The following is a 23,405-nucleotide window of genomic DNA, read 5'->3' on the forward strand; positions in this document are numbered from 1 at the left end:
AACGTAAAAAAAAAAATGGGATGCCAAGTGTAGATTCCAGGACCATTTATTGATAATCTAAATGGAATAATGATGGAATCTGATTTTTTTACATTTTTGGAAAGGTCTCATCTAGTAGGTTAACATACAGTATGTAAGTTTGAGAAATTTCAGTGAAACCTTAACAGAGATATTGAGCTTTGAAACCCAACCAGAAGCCCTATATCTCAGTAATTAAAAGAGGTACCAAAATAAGATCAACTGTTTTGGACAGCTCTGGACATGTACTTTTAGGGAGTGTCACTTAAAATGGCCTAACATAATTCAGGGATTTGCAAATTACATATGTAAATTCTGGCAACGCAGGTACATTCCCCCCACCAAATGAACGCCGAGTAACACATGCATATCGCTTTTCACCCATACCTACTCTTTATTACAATATAACTACTTAACCCCTCGTACCATTGCATCAAGATGCATAACAAAATGGCACAGAATTGTAGTTGTCTCGGGTGAGGGTTTGAGTACTTTATAAATAATTGTGTAAAATACGTTTTTGCTACTGAAGAAGCCATAAGTATGTATGATATCAACCGGTTTTAAGAAAAACATGTGTTATTCGTGATGTTGTGGAGAAGTACTACAGTACTGTGTTCGTATTCTGTTAATTCCGTTGTGTTTTTTTAAATTTGCATGCGTTTTCTTATGTTGCAGCCCATAGGGCTCTCCGGGCCGACTACACTACCCACAATCCTAAGTGTAACAGCGACATCTGGTGGAGCTCGCTGTTACAATGAAATTGTTGACCGCACTGGCTGATGGATACATCCAAATTTTCAGCAAGGCTTGCATGCAAGCCATATGTACAGTATATCAGAAATAAACATTGACATATATATATAGTTAAATGATATCTATGAATGAAATTCATATATCCCTATTCTCACCCAACCTTGAATTTAATAGTTCATTCAATAGATTAATTTTCATGACTGCAGTACCAGCCACTCAGAATGGCCGCTCTATATATCCATTCAGATAAGCATGCACCTGTCAGTCGTGCTCTGAGATGCGATTCAATAGATACATTTTTCGGGACTATGAGCCGGCTTGTCTATTCTACAATTTTATCAAGGAAATCACTCATCACTCAGCTAGTTATGTTATGATATAGTCTGGTGAACCCAAACGCCAGACACAATGGAGGCTCAGGAGTAGGTGCAAGGGTGAAGGGCAAAGTTATCGGCAGAGAACCAGGGTCCCAGGAAACAGGCAGAGGATCACGGTCCAGGAACAGGCAGAGAACCAGGGTCCGGGAACAGACATGGAACCAGGGTCCAGGAACAAGCAGGGAGCCAGGGTCCGGAAACAGCCAGGGAACCAGGGTCCAAGAACAGGCAGGGAATCAACACAGTAGATAGGACAGAGAATTCCAACAAGCACAAACAAGCACAGGGCAGGGTCCTAAAAAATTAATTTGCAAACTAGGGTTCCATACATTGTCGACTAAATGTGATTTTACAAATTGGAGCTCCCTATCTGTTAATCCTTTTCACTTTGTTCAGTGATGGATTGATAAGTCTGCTAGCGCCTGCTTGAACATGTGTGTGTGTGTGTGTGTGTAAAAAAACACAACATCTGCATAGAACCATCTCTACAGTTAATCTACATTGGCTGTAACATTAGCCTAATATCGCTATGCCTCCAGACACGGCTACAGGCTAGGTTACATTCATCCGAGTGACTAATGTGAAAATAACATTCCAAAGAGGTATTTCCAATTCAATGTCATTCAGAAACAGAAACAGTCTTTATTCGTCACGCAACTTGCACACACACACACACGCTTTGATGGTGGCTGGTGAAATGGATCCTCTGCTTTTGACCCATCCTGGCTTGTCCTTCCTCCGGGGCCACAGCCAGGAGCAGTGGGCAGCATACGTGGACGCGCCCGGGGACCTGGTGATGAGTGTCCATCGCTGGTCAGACGATGATGTGTGCATGTTTTTGAGGGGGGTCCTTACTGACGTGAGGTGGAGGAAACCCCATGTGAGCACGGGGAGAACATGCAAACTCCACACAGAAAGGCTCCTATTTGGGAGATAACCCGCTGGAGCACGGTGCCAACAGATTGTTTCATTCAGTTTGTTCATTCGATTTGAAATTGAACGTCTCTTATTACTGAGTGAGTTGCCAAGCGAACCGTATCTCAAAAAAAGAGTCGAACCTTACATTACTACGATTATTCCCCACTTTCCGTGTGAAACTTGTTCTGTTGAACTATTGCTAACAGCCGCTATTCTGCTGGAACTGATGAATAAGATGGATTTGTGCAGCCTTGCAATTTTGATCTAGAAGACCTAGTTGCCATTATATATATATATATATATATATATATATATATATATATAATATTTTTTTGTATTTTAAGTGGAATTCATTCAAAATGGAAACATTTTTCATGGCAAACCCAGCGAGCTCTCACATTACACTAGTGCTGTGCGGCACAGTGGTGCTTCCTGGTTACCAGCGCAGAGATTTCTTCATTTTCGCTGCATCAGGCGTGCGAATGCCCAGGGTTAGTGCACACATGCAGATCTCAGACATCTCAAGGAACCATGATATAAAGTCCATATGTCGGGTCCAGGTGCCTTCATGAAAAAAATGATAATACGGATACGGAAATAAATCCATTGTGAAGATAATCCAAAATAAATATGATTGTCAAAATACATCTTGGCTTTTGTTTCTTGTGAAAAACCCATTTTAATCCAGCCTCTTTCTTGCCTGTTGCTTGGTAATCCTCAAACCGTACTTGGTAATCCACTGTCAGGTTTTCCCATTCAACACTGCAATACAGACTTTCCACAAAGGACCAGAAGGCTTTACAGGTTTCAGGTTCATCGGGCTTCTTCTTTTAAAGGCATTTCTTCGGAGCTGCCTTGCTCAGGGGTTTGCCGTTCGACACCGTTATGGCGTATTATTTCCAACCCCACTTGTTCTCTGGGCTGAGGAAGAAACTTGAGTTTATTCCTGAGACAACTTACAGTGACGACAAAGTGTAAACACAGTCAGTCATACAGATGAGACTGCATGGCAGCACCTTATTGTACGATAACACATGAATCCTTACCGTCTCTGAGTTTCCTTGTCCTGAATTCACAGCGCTGCCTGAGCAAACATATGTATGTTGTGAGTCTAAGAACCATTTTACCAACATCATGACAGTGTACTGTACAAGACAAGCAAAATGTGTTGCTGAATAAATGGGCAGCCAGAGGTCTTACCTATCCATGGTCTCCTTCTTAAGCAGTACACCAAAGTTATGATTAGGAATCCACACAACACGATTATGACAGGGATCAATGGCCATCTACTTCTATCTGAAACCGTAGAACCAGTGTGTTGACAATTTTGCCATCACAAGTGGAGAAACAACCACAATACAACAACAACAACCACAAAACCACCAGAATCTCCCTTATGTAAGGAGGGACCTTGTGTTGCTGTCAGGACATTATTGATGCTGTCATGATCTCTGCCTTCTTCTACTTTCCCCTCCCTCTCCTTACCTGTCCCATTAGCCCAACTCTATTCACCTGCGCACACAGCTGTTCCAGATCTGCAATCTAACCCCTATATATGCCTCTCTCAAGAGTCACTCATTGCCAGATTGTCTTCGATGCTTGCACCAGAATCTCCAGCGTTCTCCGGACTGATTCCCCGCTACCGACTCTGCCTCGCTCCGACCACGTATCCTGCCTGCCACTCCGCCTGTCTTCTGTCTGCACTCCTCGTTATCGAACCTGCCTGTCCCCGACGATGTATCCTGCCTGCCCCCTGCCTGTCTTCCGTCCGCTCTACAAATAAAAGACATTACCAAATATCCCTGCCTGTCTTTGTGCTGCAATTGAGTCTTAACCACACCCGTTACAGAACAATCCGGCCAACAATGGACCCAGCACACAAAGTTGCTGGCACGCCTGGGAAGGGTGGAGTCACAGCTCCAACACCAGGAGGCTGTCCGAGCCTCCACCTCAGCGGACGTTCGGCTAGCAGCGGCTAGCCAGGAGCAAGGGCTTGCCACGCTAGCTGCCAGGTCCAGAAGCTCGCCATCGCTCTCGATCAGTTCAGCTCCGTGGTCGATTACGCGATCGACTTCCGCACCCAGGCTCGACTGAGCGAGTGGAACCCGGCAGCCCAGATTGACGCGTTCCTGATGGGATTAGCAGTGTACGTGAAGGATGAGCTAGTTTCCCACGACCTGCCCACCTCTCTCGATGGCATCATTGAGCTTGCTTCCCGTATCGACTGACGCATCCAGGCCCAGCAGCGAGAGAGGCGTCAGAGGCAAGTGGAGCGCCGCCCAGCAACCCGTCTTCCAGGTTCCTCCAGGCCGCCAGCTCTTCCGGCCCGTCAACCCATGAGTGAGGCCTCTCCCATGCGGGTTGGCCAGTCCAGCCTCACCCCAGAGGAGAAGGAGAGTCGTCGGGTGGGGAACCTTTGCCTCTACTGCGGTCTAGCTGGACACTACATTTCCGGGTGTCCGGTAAAGGGGCCGGGCTCACCAGTGAGGGAGGAGGTCCTGGTGAGCCACACCTCCAAATCCCCCTCCAACCTACGCCCCCTCTGCCAGGCTCAGCTGCTCTTGCCCCAAGGCTCACATTCCCTTGCCATACTTATTGAATCTGGTTCCGATGTATACATCATCGACGATAACCTAGCACGGCAGCTGGGTGTTGGTCGAGTTCTCCTGCCTTCTCCGGTACCTGCCACTGCCCTGGATGGCCGCCCCTGGCGACAGTCACCCATCAGACCGTGCCCATCCGCATGCTCCTGTCCGGCAACCACCAGGAGACGATACAGTTCTGCATCCTGCACTCACCTCGTCACCCTCTCCTCCTGGGGTTCCCCTGGCTCCGGCGTCACAACCCACACCTCGACTGGACCACAGGGGCTATTCTGGGATGGAGTCCTGCGTGCCATCAGGTCTTCCTGAAGCAAGCCGCCACACCTCAGCCACCCACCAGCTCCAGCTCTGCACCCGACATGTTGGGGGTCCCCGCCGAGTACCTCGACTTCAGGGAAGTCTTCAGCAAGGCCAAGGCGACATCCCCCGCACAGGGCATGCGATATTGCCATCGACCTCCAGCCCGGCTCCACCCCCCCAGAGGCCGCCTGTACTCCCTCTCCGCCCCGGAGAGAGAGGCCATGGACACCTATATTAACGATGCTCTGGCGGCGGGCATCATCCGTCCCTCCTCATCCCCGGCGGGGGCGGGCTTCTTCTTTGTGGAGAAGAAGGACAAGTCGCTTCGCCCCTGTATTGACTATCGCGGTCTCAACGACATTACGGTCAAGAACCGCTATCCCCTGCCCCTCATCTCATCAGCCTTCGAACTCCTGGAGGGGGCCACGGTGTTCACCAAGCTCGACCTACGCAACGCCTACCATCTGGTCCGGGTTCGAGAGGGGGACGAATGGAAGACGGCGTTCAACACTCCCTCCGGTCACTACGAATATCTGGTGATGCCCTTTGGTCTCACCAACGCCCCCGCCGTCTTCCAGGCCCTGGTCAATGACGTGCTCAGGGACATGCTCAACATATCCGTCTTCGTGTACCTCGACGACATCCTGATCTTCTCCCGATCCCAAGCTGAGCGCGTCCACCACGTCCAGACGGTCCTGCAGCGCCTCCTGGAGAACTCACTTTTTGTGAAGGCGGAGAAGTGTGAGTTTCACGTCCCGTCCGTCTCCTTCCTGGGGTACGTCGTAGGGAGGGGGACCATCCAGATGGACTCCACCAAGGTCTCCACCGTCACCACCTGGCCCGCCCCGGACACCCGCAAACAACTCCAGTGCTTCCTCGGTTTTGCCAACTTCTATCGTAGGTTCATCCAAGGCTACAGCATGGTGGCTGCCCCCCTCACAGCCCTTACTTCCTCCAAGGTGCCGTTTCGGTGGTCCGCCATCGCCAATGACACCTTCCTGGCCCTGAAGGCACGGTTCACTTCAGCCCCCATTCTGGTATTGCCTGACCCTGAACGGCAGTTCGTGGTTGAAGTGGACGCCTCCGACGTGGGAGTCGGAGCTGTTCTGTCCCAGAGAACAGCCTCCGACCAGAAACTTCATCCCTGTGCCTTCTTCTCCAGGCGTTTAACCCCGGCTGAGAGGAACTACGACAACAGGAATAGGGAGCTTCTCGCCGTCAAATTGGCCCTGGAGGAGTGGCGACACTGGCTAGAGGGAACCCAGCTGCCGTTCCTGGTGTGGACTGACCACAAAAACCTTGAGTATATCCAGTCTGCCAGGAGACTGAACTCCCGTCAGGCCCGTTGGGCGCTCTTCCTAACAAGGTTCAATTTCTCCCTCTCCTATCGGCCGGGATCACGCAATATCAAACCTGACGCCCTGTCCCGGCAGTTCCAGGAGGAGGAGGAAGACGCTGCTGACCCTGACACCATTCTACCGTCCTCCCGTCTAGTTGCCACACTCACCTGTGAGGTGGAAGAGAAGGTCAGAGCCGCCGCCCAGGACCAACCTGGACCCAGCGCATGTCCGCCCGACCGTCTGTTCGTCCTGCCTGACCTCCGGTCCGAGGTTCTCCAGTGGGCCCACAACTCCCGACTCACCTGCCACCCAGGGATCCAGCGGATGAAGGAAGTCGTCCAGCGTCGCTTCTGGTGGCCCTCCCTGGGTGAGGACGTCCGAGGGTTCGTCAATGCCTGCCCCACCTGTAACCAGCACAAACCCTCTCTTCTTGCTCCTGCTGGTCTCCTACACCCACTGCCAGTTCCTCATCGCCCCTGGTCTCACATCTCCGTGGACTTCGTCACCGGTCTGCCACCGTCTAGCGGCAACACTACCATCCTGACCATGGTGGACCGGTTTAGCAAGATGACTCACTTCGTGCCTCTACCGAAGCTCCCGTCGGCCAAGGGCACCGCCGAGCTATTATTGTACCACTTCGTCCGCCTCCATGGCATCCCGGTAGATGTTGTATCTGACCGGGGACCCCAGTTCGCCTCTGTCTTCTGGAGGGAGTTCTGTGCACCGTCAGCCTCTCTTCAGGGTACCACCCCCAGTCCAAGGCCAAACAGAGCGGAAGAACCAAGAGATGGAGACGGCCCTTCGCTGCATGACATCACAACACCCATCGTCCTGGTCCGAGCAGCTTTTGTGGATGGAATATGCCCACAACACCCTGACCAGTTCGGCCACAGGCCTCTCCCCCTTCCAGTGTGCCTACGGCTTCCAACCGCCTCTGCTCCCGGCCCTTGAGAAGGAGGCTTCCTGCCCGTCCGTCCAGGTCCTGCCTTTTCTGTCCGCCATCTCCTACGTTCCCTGGAGGGTCAGTTGATAAACATTTTGCAATTGAAGGTTGTTTACCCACCGTCTCAGCAGCTAGAGATACAACACCAGAGAATCTTACACACCGCTCCTTTAAAACAAGGTAAATAAAGTGGATCATTCTTTCTGTCGTTAATAATGTGATAAGAAAAAGCATTCAAAATACATGCAAACACTGCAGAACCCTTTTGGAATCCATCCCACCAATAATGTCCTGACAGCAACACTCGGTCACTCGGTGCATAAATACCTGGACAAGTAAACACAAGCGTCCTGATTATTATGGAAAGTGTTATGAAGAACCTATCAAACAATATCATCTCATCCTCATGATAAATCCGAATTGTTTAGCAGAAAATGGGAGTGGAGTTGAACTGAAAGTATAATAGGGTGGTGCCCACCACTGCCTCCCGTTGCTGCTGCAGAAATGTCCAGCACGGTGTTGGTCACGTATGTTTCCCCAGCGTCGCTCCTCAGCTCACATGTGTATGTCCCTTCGCTCTCCTCGGCTGAGGAGACACGGAGCCTTAAGCTGCCTGTGTCGGACACGCCCTTCACCTCCCCACCCCAGTTTCCCTGGGTCGGGGTCGTGGCTTGTCCTTTATCCCAGATGATCTGGGTGTGGTTGAAAGTCCATGTGATGGAATGGAAACCCTCCATGGCAGCCATTGAGGTGTTGCAGTCGATTGTTACCTCATTATTGGCGGTAACTTTAATTGTAGCTGAAAAATGGATGGATGGAAAATGAGGGGACAGAGGGATGGACAGAAAAATGGAGATAAGTTGAGATATTGGTATATTTCAGAGACGAGCACATGTATACACTGAAAAATCTAGCTTCATTCATTGAAAGAGATACTACTGAGGAGGAGGATTACATTTATTAACCTTTGATTTCAAACCTCAATCTCCAATTAATTTTGATGTCCCCCATTATGGATCCGCAAGCATAAATAAACAGCAACAATGTTCATATCTCCAGACCAATCCTAACTTTATTTTAAACTTATTTGCTTTTGAGAAAAAAAATTACGAAGAAAGCAAGCCTGTGCAGCAACAATATCCCTCCCTTATCACCTCCCGGTGAAAAGGGAGGTGAAATGTGACCTGTGACCTATGTAGGGAAACCAAATGGTCAACGTTGTCTTTGGGCAAGCATAAAATACTTGCCCGAGTTTCATTCGACAGAGAATCCATCCGGCTCGGTTCTCTCCTGGACGTCTTAGGCAAGTCTGGTCTGATGCTGTTCTTTTGTCATAAATCTCCTTCTTTATCAACACATCAAATTCATCAAGAAACTACAAGCGCTTTCATTTTCTTCAATCCTTCCAGACTATGCTGCCACTGTGGTCATTTAAACCACCTCACTAACACATTTCCAAAACTGAGAAATGGGGCTGATTATGTACGAACACAGTACGTCAACTTACGCAGTCGCCTTATCGTGGCTCTTCTGGTTCCTGCGTCAGTGCGGACGATGCAGGTGTAGGCCGACGCTACGTCGTCGGTCGCCGTGATCTTTAAAGAGCTGCTGATGTTATAGAGCCCCTGGAGATTGTGATGGACCGTGGTGGTATTCTGGTTCAGTCCTGAACCTGTGGAGGGGCTGGTGGACCAGGCCAGCTCGGGCTGCGGGTAGATCCCTGCTGAGCTGCAGGTGACGGTGTCCGTCACCAGCTCGATGACGACCGCACCAACCGGAGCTGCAACAAGGCAAGAGGGACGCACGAGTTGTAATGTGGTCTGCAGGTGGCCTCGATTGGGTCAAAGGTCACCCACTTTTCGATTGCAACATCAAAACAAATCAATTGTCAAGTGTTCTCAACCTTTTTTTGCCCATGACGCTGTTTTAGGTCCCAGCAATTGAAGAATGTGATAACTTTTCTAATTTTTTTCCTTTTGTTATGATTTTGGAGCCAGCATCACTCATGTGTTGTGTTACAATTCACATTTAGGCCTCAAAGCAACAGATTGAGGCTAAATATGAATCTCGCTGACTCTATTCTGCAACTGTTCCATGTGAACTTGAATATTTCATCAGCTTCGTTTATTCTTAAATAGAGCATAGGAAGCGCTCCAAAGGGATTATGTACAAATGAAGATGCATTTAAAAAAAGTATATGAATCAAATATCAGTCTCAGAAATGTCTTGTGGCACCGTGTGCGTATCAAGTGAGTCTGGTTAGAACAGATTTAACATGTATATCAAGAAAAAGCAAACAGCGTAACTCGTAGCTCATCCTAACAAATCGATATTGTTAAATTATTTATTCTCATTCCTGCGGTTGTCGTTTAATTCCAACTCGTAATAATCTCTCAAAACACAGCATTAACATAATAAGTGAGGCTCGTGCACTACCTTGCACTTTCAGGTTCATTAAAGACTGCTTATGGTCAGCAGTGGTGCTGGTGTAGCACTTGTATTTGCCCGCGTCCTGCAGCGTCACCCCAGTCAGTGTGAGCGACGCGTTGCCAACGGAGATCTGGTCGAGCTGCAGGGAGGTTCGTCCTTTGAAGCGCTCTTCCTGGTACATGAATTGGTCCTGTCCTTCGTAGTATGAGTGGACCTGGATGTTTGTTGTGGTCACCAGGAGCCAGTGAATGATCTCCTCCGTGGACGGGTGAAAACTGCACGGCAGCAGGCATCTCCCCCCGAACAAACAGGATATAAGTGGTATATCTGAAGCACCTAGAGCAAGAAATCACAGCCGGTTGGATCAATTACAAGCATAAGAACTGGGAAGTTTGTCTTGGCCTCCTTGTCTTAAATGTGTGAGTTTTAAAGATCCTCATAATAAAACAGCAGATTAATTAAATGTTTTATATGAGGAAAGAAAAGTTGAGAATAGAAGTTTTACTGAACAACAATACCAACAACAGCAAATATTAAGGAAAATCATCCTCTTCTTTCGGCTGCTCCCGTTAGGGGATTCCCTTCCTGACCAAACCCTCTCTATTCATCTTGGGACCGGCACTGATGATACACTGGCTTGTGCACCCCAGTGGCTAGATTAGCAAATATTAAAGAAAATACTTGAATATATTAAATTCAATAAACTTAATGAGGACATAGAATTGGTGTCTTCTATTAGTGTCAGCCTTTTGCAAATATACACTGTACATCTGCTATGGGACATTATAAGAGCCATAATAATAAATGAATGCAACAATGAATCAAGAATAACCTTTATAAATATGAGAACATAAACAAATAAACAACTTGAAAATATATAAAAAAGTGATTACAGGATAGATTTGGTATTTTTCAACCCAGGCTTTATGAAAATGTTGTTTCCCATCATTTATAACAGATGCACAACCTCACTGAACGCTTTACGCTTGAGAAACGTACCACTCTGCTCCAGCTTCTCACCGTGATTAAATGTATTCCAATGGGGCAAACATTTGAGCCTAAAATGATCACTGCGACAGTGACGCCTACCACTCGCGACTCAAGTGGCGTGTCCAGGGACCTCCGGCACAGAGACACAGAAGACAGGGGGTTGTAAACACCAGTTTATTGTAGAGAGTGGGGTAGGTGGAATTAGCCCGGGCGCAGATGGACATGTGTCATGATACGGGCTACTCTCCTGAGTGTGTGTGGGGATGGGGGTTTTACCTGCTGCTCGTTAGACCAACCAACTGGCAACAGGTACAGTATGCAGCCACTCTGACCCCAGTTACCTAGATCCAGGTCTGGTGTGGCTGCTCAAACCACACCACATACCCCCAACACCAAACTGAGGCCAGGGAGAATACCTGGCGTAAGCCAACCAGGAGACATTTTGAACCTGCATTGAATAAATGTCAATGACCTATTTTATCCAAAAAATACTTTTGCTTTTTTTCCGGTGTACAGCCAAAGCGTAGTGTAGGCTACAGAAAGTTGTCAGTGGGAAGGGGTTCAACTTGTTTCTAGTCTTTTATGTCCGTGCAGATGTGGCCAAAAGAGCTACATTTTGGAGGTGCAAATGAGACAATAAAAACCTTATAAAATGCACGATCTGCAAACGTTTCTTTACATAGGTATATATATATATATATATATTTTCAAGATTCAAGATTCAAGAGGTTTATTTGTCACATACATATACATACTTTCATACATATATGCAGTGAAATGTAATGTAGCGCACCCGGTGATAACACACAATATGTCCTAGGAAAAAAATTATTTCTAAAAGACCAACTAACTGACTCCTAAAACGTAATACAGTAAGTCGAATACTTATAGAATAAAAATAAAAATATATAGAATAAAATAAAATACAATAAAATAAAATGAAATAAAATGGAATAGATAGAGGGAATATGCTTATGTATATGGAATAGGCAATTATGTATGTACAGATATGTGCATTAAAGTGGCATGTGAATTAAAGTGGCATGTGAATAAGGTGAGGTAGTGTTTCGGATAATACAGCACAGTATACAACAGTACGGCACAGCAATACGGCATCAAGAACAACCCTGAACAATGACACAGTATGCGGTACAGTATGCTACATATAGTACAGTAGGTAGTGGAGCCTATGTGTGTGGCTCAGTGAGGACCCCTGGTGAGGTCAGCGTTGACAGTTCTGATGGCGTGCGGGAAAAAACTCCGTCTCAGTCTCTCTGTTCTCGCTGTGTGACTGCGGAGGCGCTTGCCTGACCGCAGCAGCTGAAACAGTCCGTTGTTGGGGTGATGAGGATCCTTCATGATCCTACGGGCTCTGCTACTACAACTCCTGGTGTATAACTCCTGCAAGGGGGAGAGGGTAGTTCCAGTGGTACGTTCAGCTAAACGCACCACCCTCTGCAGGGCCCGCCTGTCCTGGGCAGTACAGTTCCCAAACCAGGCAGTGATGTTGCCTGTCAGGATGCTCTCCACTGCTCCAGAGTAGAAGGACTTGAGGATCCTCACCGAGACCCGGAATTTCCTCAGCTGTCTGAGGTGGTAAAGACGCTGCCTCGCCTTTCTCACCAGAGTGTCTGTTTGTAAAGTCCAAGTTAAGTCCTCTGTGATGTGGACTCCCAGGTATTTGAAGCTGCTCACCCTGTCAACAGAAGTCCCATTAATCACCAAGGGCGCGTGCGTCCTCGATTGTGATCCTCGCCTAAAGTCCACAATCAGCTCCTTAGTTTTTCTGACATTCAGGTGTAGGCTGTTGTCCTGGCACCAGAGTGACAGGTCAGCCACCTCCTCGCGGTAGGCCTTCTCGTCGCAGTCGGTGATCAGGCCCACGACAACGGTGTTGTCAGCAAACTTTATGATGGTGTTGGAGCTGGACCTGGCCACACAGTCATGTGTGTACAGGGAGTACAGTAGGGGGTTGAGGACGCAACCCAGGGGGGATCCTGGTTTCAGGGTGAGGGAGCTTGACATGAGCTTCCCCACCCTGACAACCTGGGGTCAGGGTGGGGATATATATATATATATATATATATATATATATATATATATATATATATGTTACGTATAACATTTAAAGACTGCCTAACTGAGCTTTTATTACTTTGCCCCAAGTTTCTAAATAGTAAAGTGTTCAGTGAGGCTGTGCTATGAAGAGCTATAAATGACAGGAACCAACATTTTAATAAGGCCTGGGTTGAAAAATAGGGCACCTACCATTTAAACTGAGAGAAGTATTTATTTGCACATGTATATTCTTCATTTATTTCTTTGGCCCTCTGTGAGTTATACTCTCAATCTCCCTTGACATTTCGGTTTAATGGAATTTTAATGGATGCTTTCTGTTTCACCTCAGAAAACATATTTTTCTGCTCAATTCAACAAACAAATAAAACAAATTAAGACAAAAAACATACATACACCCCATTTATTTTTTATTTTTTATTATTATTTCTTTTTGATCGCATTATGTTCAGAAAACAAATATCCATAGTGTTGGGATGAATGGTAAATCCTAGAGGGGAGGTTTTACTTAAGCCCTTTGGGGTTTCTTACCTCTCCTGCACAACTCCTGCTATGTCTATTTCCATTTTCTTTTGTTTTATCACTTCCTTTGTGCTAATAGATTTAAAAAATAAATAAATAAATACATAAGGAAACAATATGTCCTTCATGACTGGTTTCAATGTGTGCAGGAATGCGGCCTGACAGCTTTGTAAGGTGACCGCCACTTGACTGTGTCATGACTGCCATTTATTTTCAGGACTTATTTTAGGAGCTCTACAGTATTTTATAGTTGAGCTAATCTTCCTGGCCCAGCACTTTCAGTTAAGTATAACCCGTGGCCAAAGTTCACTCAGTCTTACATTTGTAAAGCTAGTTATACATTCACAAAATGCTGCATTGCTGCTGTTGATTTCATTGTATTGCTTATACTTTTTCTATAAGGTTATCTTATAATACTATTCTAAATGATTTTGTTCAATAACATGATTATATAACAATATTATATGATTTAAGACTTAACTTTTACTATCAGTTTCAGTTTTACTGAAGCAGATATTTTGTTGATCTGTCTAGGGTTAGAGTTAGATTTGTTAAATTGAATAGAATGTGAATAAAACAGTATTACAGTATTATTAGTTTCTATAGATTCATACTCGTTTATACACTCCTCTATACAGTAGACGGTGGCCAGGATTAAAACACAGAAATCAACCAATTCCTGATTTCAATCAGACCAACCTGGTCTGTAAATATTTCACTTACCCCCATGAGTGACTGCCATAGCCCAAAAAAAACCCACCAGCCCCTGGAAACACTCGGTCGCTCTCATTCTGTCAGCAACAACTCTCGCCTCTTTCTGTAGCTGCCTAGAGTGGGACGGTATTTGTTGTTACCAAGGTTGAAGTACACGGAGTGACCTCGGTCAACCAGATGATATGCTTAGCAGTGAGCCCAGATCTCTCGCGGTAGAAGCAGCAGTTGAAGGTACGTACAGCATTAGCATTAGTTAGAGCTAAACAACAAAAGAAAAATACAGCACAATTATTTTCTAAATTTTGACATTTCCCACGTCTGCAATTTTGTCAGGGACAGTTGGTATGATTTGATCTGCGCTGGTATGTGATTTGGTCGAAAAAAAGCCGCACCTTCGCAAAGGTATTTCTTCAGCCGTGGGTGGAGATACTCAGATGGGTCACGGTTGTAATACTAAAAAAAAATGCCTGGGTTGTTTTATTTCACAGTTTGTATGTTAGTAGGCCCATCAGAGACCCAAATGTATGTGCACAAAAACTGAAAGGTGACCTATTAGGAAAAACTCACTTTTTTCATAATACAGTACGTCCCCTTTAAGAGCATACCATGCATACTTTGTCAAGAAGCCATTTATGTTTTGTTTAACTTTGGTGTTACTGTATTTTTGCGTAAAGAAATGTTTTTGTTCCTGTAGAAGCCATAAGTCTGTACGATATCAACATTGTTCTCAGAAAAACATGTTTTATTTGATGTCGTGGAGAAGTACTGTGGTACTTCTACAGTTCTGTTAATGCGTTTGTGTTTTCTGTTAATGCTTTTTGTCTTCTGTTAATGCAGTTGTGTTTTTCTTAATTTGCAGGTGTTTGCTTAAGTTGCAGTGCGTTGAGCTCTCAGGGCCACACTACCGACAATCCCAAAGTATAACAGCGACATCTGGTGGAGCTCGTTGTTGCCATGGAAATGTTTACTGCACTGGCTGTTGGGTGCATTCAAATTTTCAGCAAGGCCTGCATGCAAGCTATATGTACAGTATATCATAAATAAACATTGACATATTTATAGTTAAATTGTATCCATGAATGATTTTCATAGATGACCCTATATCCCTATTCTCACCCAACCTTGAATTTATTAGACTATTCAATAGATTATTCAATAGATCCATTCAGATAAACACAGACCTGTCAGTCGTGCTCCGAGACACGATCAAATAATTACATTTTTGGGACTATGAGCCGGGTTGTCTATTCTAGAATTTTATCAAGGAAATTACTCATTACTCAGCCATTAAGTTTGAAAACTGGTGTTCCATACATGGTAGACTACATTCAATGTTACAAATCGGAGCTCTCTATCTGTTAATTCTTTGAACTTGATTCAATGATGGATTGATAGGTCTGCTAGCCCTTGCTTGAACCCGTGTGTGTAAAAATACACAACATTTGCATGGAACCATTTCTACAGTTAATCTACTTTCGCTGTAACGTTAGCCTAATATTACTGCAGCCACTGATTTGGACCACCTGCCTGGGCCTCCTCCAGGAAGACGGTGCTCTCCTTGCTCAGCTGCTGCTGCTGTCCCTCGGGACTCCTCTGCTGGCGGGCCTCAATCCGTGTACGTCGTTGGCTCCTCCATGGTTCGACACATTACCCGGCCTGTGGCTAAAACCCTCTGAACCCTTGTACCCGCGTCCAGGATTTAGACTCCAAAATCCCACAGCTGCTGGATCAAAACCTGTCTGCCTCCACTGTTTTCATCCATGTCGGAACCAACGATCTCAGGAACAAAGAATCGGAGACTCTTAAAGAGGACTTTACGAAGCTTATTGACAGTCCTCTAGAGTCAGACCCCACGGTTCATCATCTCTGGCCCACTCCCATGTCCCAGCTTTGGAGACCTAAAATTCACATGCGTCCTTCAGCTATACACATGGCTATAGGGATACTGTTACTCCCTCACTGTACCATTTGTGGACAACTTTGGCACCTTCTTAAGCCGTCCAAACGTCTTCAGAGTACATCCAAACTTTCACGAATACCGTCTCCTCGCCATAAGCATGGAACTTACGTTGAAATCCTCTCTTCACTACTGATGTTTGGTGAGTCCGATCCACTCTGCTAACATTAATGACTGTCACTCTGCTTTACAAATTCCTGTAATTATAAACCATACACCCAAATAATGTAACTTGCCTGTACCATAAAGGAACCAAAACAATATATTACCGGTTCGGACTTCAACTATTAGTCCACCACAACGCCATACACCGAGAACAATAAAAATGGCTTTAGGTTGTCCGGTCACTAACAAAAAACTCATTTTTAGTTAATGACCTTATAAATAAGCATAACCTCGATTTCACTCTACTGACTGAGACCTGGCTGGACAGAAATTGCACAGTCGTCTTCATTAAGACAACACCTCCTAACTTCAAATTCATCCAAACCACTAGATCTGATAAAAGAGGCAGAGGAATAGCTGCTGTCTTCTCTGATATCTATAGCTGCAAGAAAATCCTCCTCAGAGAATTCATGTCTTTTGAACACCTTGCTATATCTATAAACTGCAGTGCTCCGATTATAATCATGACTGTCTATCGGCCACCAAAATCTAAATGTGGCTTTCTTAATGAATTCTCTGAGCTACTGTCCAAGGTCTCCACTGATTATGATTGTGTGATTATCTCAGGTGATTTTGATATTCATGTTGACAATCAAGCAGACCCAGATGCTCAACACTTAATTTGCCTAGTGGAGGCATTTGACCTCACTCAGCATGTTTCTACACCCACCCACAATAAGGGGCATACTGTGGACTTGGTCATATCAAAAGAACTAACAATAATATCACTGTAACTTGTGTCATGGATGTTGCAATTTCAGATTACTGTTGCATATCTTTTTATGTGTCTGCTTTTCCTGAACAACAGAGGGGTACCCGATCCATTGAAAAATTTGTCTCATTAACAAAAATACCATTGAATCCTTTCAGAGAATTGTAAATGAGTTACCGCTGTTCATGGCATCATCAACTGAGGATCCTGTGAAGAACCGCAACTCAAAAATTCTAAATATCATTGATAACATTGCACCTATTAAAACCAAAAACATAGAAAAATGAAAAGCCCCCTGGAGGAATGGAGCGGTTGTTAGGCAGCTTACAACCGCTCCATTCCCCAGCTCTGTCTCCAGGCAGAACGAAAGTGGAGAAATACAAAACTTCAGGTTCACCATGAAATGAACAAGGATAAACTCAATCAGTACAACAAAGAAATTAAACTGGTCAGACTGTCTTTTTTCTCTACAATCATTCATGAAAATATCAACAATAGTAAAGGGCTCTTCTCCACTGTTGATCGATTTATTAATCCACCATCTACAACCCCGTCAGAGATGCTCTCCACTGAAAAAAGAATTTGCTACATTTTTCAATAACAAAATTATAGCTATCAGAGAATATTAGTGCCTCAACATTCAAGATTCAAGATTCAAGATTCAAGATTTTTTATTTGTCACATACATATACATACTTCCATACATATATGCAGTGAAATGTAATGCAACGGTGATAGCACACAATATGTCCTAGGAAAAAATAAAAAATAAAATAAAATAAAAAGTAGAAAATTCCTTTCTAATAGACCGACTAACTGACTCCTAAAACGTAATACAGTAAGTGGAATACTTATAGAATAAGATAAAAATATAAAGAATAAAATACAATAAAAATAAATTGAAATAAAATGGAATAGATAGAAGGAATATGCCTATGTATATACAGATATGTGCATTTAAAGTGGCATGTGAATTAAAGTGGCATGTGAATGTGAATAGTGTGAGGTAGTGTTTGGGATAATACAGCACAGTATACAACAGTACGGCGCAGCAATACGGCATCACGAACAACCCTGAACAGTGACACAGTATGCGGTACAGTATGCTACATATAGTACAGTAGGTAGTGGAGCCTAGTGCATGGCTCAGTTAGGACCCCTGGTGAGGTCAGCGTTGACAGTTCTGATGGCGTGCGGGAAAAAACTCTGTCTCAGTCTCTCTGTTCTCGCTGCGTGACTGCGGAGGCGCTTGCCTGACCGCAGCAGCTGGAACAGTCCGTTGTTGGGGTGATGAGGATCCTTCATGATCCTACGGGCTCTGCTACTACACCTCCTGGTGTATAACTCCTGCAAGGGGGGGAGGGTAGTTCCAGTGGTACGTTCAGCTGAACGCACCACCCTCTGCATGGCCCGCCTGTCCTGGGCAGTACAGTTCCCAAACCAGGCAGTGATGTTGCCTGTCAGGATGCTCTCCACTGCTCCAGAGTAGAAGGACTTGAGGATCCTCACCGAGACCCGGAATTTCCTCTGCTGCCTGAGGTGGTAGAGACGCTGCCTCGCCTTTCTCACCAGAGTGTCTGTGTGTTAAGTCCATGTTAAGTCCTCTGTGATGGGGACTCCCAGATATCTGAAGCTGCTCACCCTGTCAACAGAAGTCCCATTAATCCACAAGGGCGCGTGCGTCCTCGATTGTGATCCACGCCTAAAGTCCACAATCAGCTCCTTGGTTTTGCTGACGTTCAGGTGTAGGCTGTTGTCCTGGCACCAGAGTGACAGGTCAGCCACCTCCTCGCGGTAGGCCTTCTCATCGCAGTCGGTGATCAGGCCCACGACCACGGTGTCGTCAGCAAACTTGATGATGGTGTTGGAGCTGGACCTGGCCACACAGTCATGTGTGTACAGGGAGTACAGTAGGGGGCTGAGGACGCAGCCCTGGGGGGATCCTGTGTTCAGGGTGAGGGAGCTTGACATGTACTTCCCCACCTTGACCACCTGGGGGCGGCCTGTGAGGAAGTCCAGGATCCAGGTGCACAGCGGAGCATTCAATCCTAGCTCCATCAACTTGACAGCCAGTCTGGTGGGAACTATGGTGTTGAAAGCTGAACTATAATCAATGAACAGCATTCTCACATGGGCCCCCTTCTGGCCATCCAGGTGCGTGAGCGTGGTGTGCAGTACCTGGGAGACCGCGTCATCCGTGGATCTGTTCTGCCGGTACGCGAACTGCAACGGGTCCAAGGTGCGGGGGAGGGAGGCGCAGATGTAATCCCTAATCAGCCTCTCGAAACACTTCATGACCACCGAGGTGAGGGCCACCGGACGGTAGTCATTCAGGCAGGTTGGAGAGGCGATCTTCGGGACAGGAACGACGGTGGACCTCTTGAAGCAGGATGGGACCACTGATTCAGCCAGGGAGGTGTTGAATATTGTGGTGAACACCGGAGCTAGCTGGTTAGCACAGGTCTTCAGTACTCGCCCAGATATGCCATCTGGGCCCGCAGCTTTCCTGGTGTTCACCCGCATCAAAGCCCTCCTGACCTCGTGCACGGACACTGAGAGTGCGCGCTCGTCCCCAGCGGTGTAGCTCCAATTAGCCGGCGAGCTAGCGGTGCTGCTGCCAGACTCGAACCGCGCATAAAAGGAGTTCAGTTGGTTGGCCAGGGAGGCGTCCACACTCGTGGCTGGGGAGGAGCTGCTCTTGTAGTTTGTTATTGTTCGCAGCCCCTCCCACAAGCGTCTTGTGTCCCCCCGCTCCATCTGCAGCTCCACGGTGTCTCTGTACGTCCATTTGGCGTCCCTCACCGCCCTCCGCAGATTGTACGACGCCGCTTTGTAGTTGTCCATGTTACCAGATACAAGTCCGTCGTTGTAAGCGGCTGTGCGCGCATTCAGAGCGCAGCGGATGGATTTATCAACCCATGGTTTCTGGTTTGGAAATATCCGAACTTTCACCGTGGGAACGATTTCATCCGCGAGCGTAGCCACGAAACTTACTACAACCTCCGTAAACTCGCTGACGTCACTTGAACTTGTTTGGAACATGTCCCAGTCTACGCCAGTCAGAGCGTCCTGAAGCGCAGCCTCTGATTGGTCCGTCCACCGCTTCACTTCCCTCGTCATCACCAGATCCCGCGCGATCAGAGGCCTGTAAACAGGAAGCAGTGAGATTGCGGCGTGATCTGATTTCCCGAAAGCAGGGAGCGAGACGGGCTTGTATCCGTTCTTGTAAGGAGTGTAACAATGGTCCAGAGTTCTGTCTCCCCTGGTGAAACACGTGATGTGTTGGTGGAAATTCGGCAGAACTTTTTTAAGGTTGGCCATGTTAAAGTCCCCAGTCACCACCACAGCCGCGTCGGGATGTCTGTTCTGAAATCCGCACAACACATCGTGCAGAACCGACAGAGCTGCGTCGGTGTCCGCTTGCGGTGGGATATAAACGGCTATAATGATGACCGTGCTGAATTCCCGGGGGAGATAAAATGGACGGCATAGTATGGTCAGCTGTTCCAGGTTCGGCGAGCAGGAGTGGGAGAGGAATTTGGTGTTGTTGGCGTTACACCAGCGGTTGTTTACCATTAGGCAGACGCCTCCACCTTTGGATTTCCCCGACTCTCCCGTTCTGTCGCCGCGGAACACGGAGAAGGCCTCGGCTGGACGTATGGCTTCATCCGGCACCAGTGGGGTCAGCCATGTTTCCGTCAGGCAGAGGACGCAACAGTTCCTCGTGTCTCGCTGGAATTGAATCCTCGCTCGAAGTTCATCCATCTTGTTCTCCAGGGACTGGACGTTGGCAAGAAGGATGCTTGGCAGAGGTGGACGGTAAGGTTGCGTCCTCATTCTGACCCGAATGCCGCCGCGTTTACCTCGGTGCTTCCACCGTGGGCCCGCTCGTGGAACAGCGACTCCATTTCTGTTGTAGTTGTTGTTGCGAGTGTTCCCGCGTAGGATTTCCGCCGGCCACTCTGCTCCCACGGATAAAAAGTCCCAAAGTTGTTCGTTTAGGGAAATTTTTATATCCATGAGTGCATCGCGGCCGTATGAGTTAATTGTTGATGTTTTTCTGGCGAACATTGTGATAAAAAAAGGAAAAAAATACTAAAGAGAAAGAAAGTAACCGGAGCGCCGGCGCAGGCGACCGCTAGGGGTGGCGCCACTATCGCCACGCCATCGAGAAATGAACCTACCCTCCAATTCTCCAGTTCTCCAGTAATATGACTGCTGCCATGTATCACTTTGTCCCTTTAAACATAAAAAAAACTGGACGATATTGTTGGTCAGCTCAGGTCCTCCACCTGCTGCCTGGACCCCCTCCCTACCACATTTTGAAAAAACGTTTTTAACTGCTTAGCATATGAGATATTAGCAATTTTAAACGGCACTCTTCATTCAGGTATATTTCCTGCAGCATTTAAAACAGCTGTCATTTAACCACTCCTGAAGAAGGGCAATCTTGCTGCAACAGTTATTGCCAACTACAGGCCCATTTCCAACCTGCCGTTCCTCAGCAAAATACCTGAAAAAACAGTTTACCTTCAGCTTAACAACTATCTAACCTCAAACAACTATCTAACATTAACAGCCTTAAAGACATTTATTAATGTGGTTCTCGGCCTGACCATAGCACAGAAACAGCACTTATTAAAGTTGTGAATAAAAAACTATCTGTTTTTCTGCTCCTGGATCTCAGTGCTGCCTTTGATACTGTTGACTGTCAGATTTTTTTAGGGAGACTATAAAAATGCGTCGGCCTATCTGGCCCGGTTCTAAATTGGTTCAGAACCTACCTACAGGACAGGCAGTGCTTTGTGTCCATTGGAGATTTTGTCTCGAGCAAAGTGAATAATATATGTGGAGGGCCTCAAATTTCGATTCTTGGACCATTAGTGTTTAATCTCTATATGCTCCCAGTTGCACATATTATAATGAAACACAAAATTTATAACCATAATTATGCAGATTATTCACAACTGTAGATATCCCAATCTCCGGATGACCTACACCTCATACACTCCCTCACTAAGTGAATTAATGATATTAATGTATGGATGCCACAGAACTTTTCAATACTGAACAAAGATAAAACAAAAATCCTCATCTTTGCTGCAAAGGCTCAGAGACAGAAAATTACAGCTCATCTCCATTCTCTGTCCCTGGAAAGCAAGGATGAAGTCAGAAATATGGGTGTAATCATAGACGGCGATCTAAATTTTAAGAGCCATATCAATCACATCACAAAATAAGCCTTCTACCATGTTAAAAAATATTTTCATAAAAATAATCCATGCATTCATAGCTAGTAGATTAAACTACTGCAATGGCCTATTCACCCGCCTCCCAAAATCAGCTGTGCGGCAGCTACAGTTAATCCAAAATGCGACTGCACCTATTCTCACTGGGACTATAAGGTCTGAACAAATTACATCTGTTCTTAGATCTTTACATTGGCTCCCTGTTAAAACCAGGATTCATTTTAAGATTATGCTGCTTGTATATAAAGCTCTAAATGGCCTTGTACCTCAATATATAACAATAATAATAATAATATATATTTTTTTGCTCTGTTTATAAAATAAATGGTCATTACGCACAAACCAACAAGAACTCTCAGGTCGCTGAGTAGTGGTCATTTTAACTATCCCTCATACTAACTCTAAAGCAGGGGAGGCTGCCTTCTGTATCTGTGCCTAAGTAAATGGAACACCCTGCCTGAGGGCCCCACACTGAACACTTTTAAAAGCAGGTTAGAAACCTCGCTGTTCACTACAGTCTATGACTGACTTCTGTGTGTGTGTGTGCGTGCGCGCGCCTGCGTTCGTGTATGTTCTGCATGTTGTGAGATTTGTTGATTCTGCAACTGTTCTTATGGTTGCACAGACATTTTATATATTTTCTTTTGTTGTATTTCTCTGTAAAGTACATTGTGTTGCCCTGGTATGAAATGCGCTTTATAAATAAAGTTTGACTTGACTTGGCTAATGCGGTTGTATTTTTCTAATCTAAGCGTTTTGGGATGCAGTTCGTTCGACACGCCTGGATTTGCAGCGTGTTTTCTAAATGCTGCACTTGTGTCATCAAATTGGTGAAGATGTTTTCTTAATTCGCTTGTGTTTCATCTATTTGCGCGGGTTTTCTTAAGTTGCAGTGCGTTAAGCTCTCAGGGCCACTGTACCCTCCCCAGATTTGAATAATTCGCTTTTTGGGAGAGTCATGTGCACATGCCAGTGATTAGTTATTTTAGTGTCCCACAATACCAGTCCTGCACAAGGACAGCAAAACAGGGCTTAGTTTAATAGCATGCACAAAAGAGAAAATATTTTTTCCTAACCTGCGCTTATAGATATCTCCAAAATGTTTTTTAAATTCTGGTACGGCTGTACTGTCCACGGTCAATGCTGGGAGGGGACACAGCAAAAGAACATGACATGCTGCTAATTTTAGAAGTGTGTGTATGGTTGAGAAGGTCAGTTAGGGATGACTGACTACCCTCCCAAAATAGTTACAAATGTAAATCTTTCTAATAACTGCATCTAACTTGATTATGTTCACTTAACGACAAGTATTTCATTTTTTTCAAGTTAGACCAA

General features: G+C 45.9%; 1 protein-coding gene across 1 annotated transcript; it reads right to left on the bottom strand.

Annotated features, from left to right (window-relative positions):
- Nucleotides 1-1,773: 1,773 nt before the first annotated feature.
- On the bottom strand, nt 1,774-23,197 carry hhla2b.2 (HERV-H LTR-associating 2b, tandem duplicate 2). Its single transcript, XM_080020636.1, has 8 exons — nt 23,147-23,197; nt 13,997-14,100; nt 9,692-10,021; nt 8,763-9,035; nt 7,734-8,054; nt 3,270-3,365; nt 3,116-3,153; nt 1,774-2,990 (listed from the first exon to the last, which is right to left on the bottom strand). Exons 2-8 carry the CDS (start codon nt 14,061-14,063, stop codon nt 2,883-2,885), a joined length of 1,233 nt encoding a protein of 410 aa, XP_079876762.1. The 5' UTR covers nt 14,064-14,100; nt 23,147-23,197; the 3' UTR covers nt 1,774-2,882.
- Between the last annotated feature and the right edge of the window lie 208 nt (nt 23,198-23,405).

The sequence above is a fragment of the Zeus faber genome (assembly GCF_960531495.2).
Source record: "Zeus faber genome assembly, chromosome: 19".
NCBI classification, from domain to species: domain Eukaryota; kingdom Metazoa; phylum Chordata; class Actinopteri; order Zeiformes; family Zeidae; genus Zeus; species Zeus faber.

Excerpts from the sequence above, each read along its gene's own strand:
- hhla2b.2 (XM_080020636.1), bottom strand. The coding sequence starts at position 14,063 with ATGAGAGCGACCGAGTGTTTCCAGGGGCTGGTGGGTTTTTTTTGGGCT. Across the intron at positions 9,036-9,691 it reads AATGAACCTGAAAGTGCAAG|CTCCGGTTGGTGCGGTCGTC; the intron begins GTAGTGCACGAG and ends GCCTTGTTGCAG. Across the intron at positions 3,154-3,269 it reads AAGAAGGAGACCATGGATAG|GCAGCGCTGTGAATTCAGGA; the intron begins GTAAGACCTCTG and ends ATGTTTGCTCAG.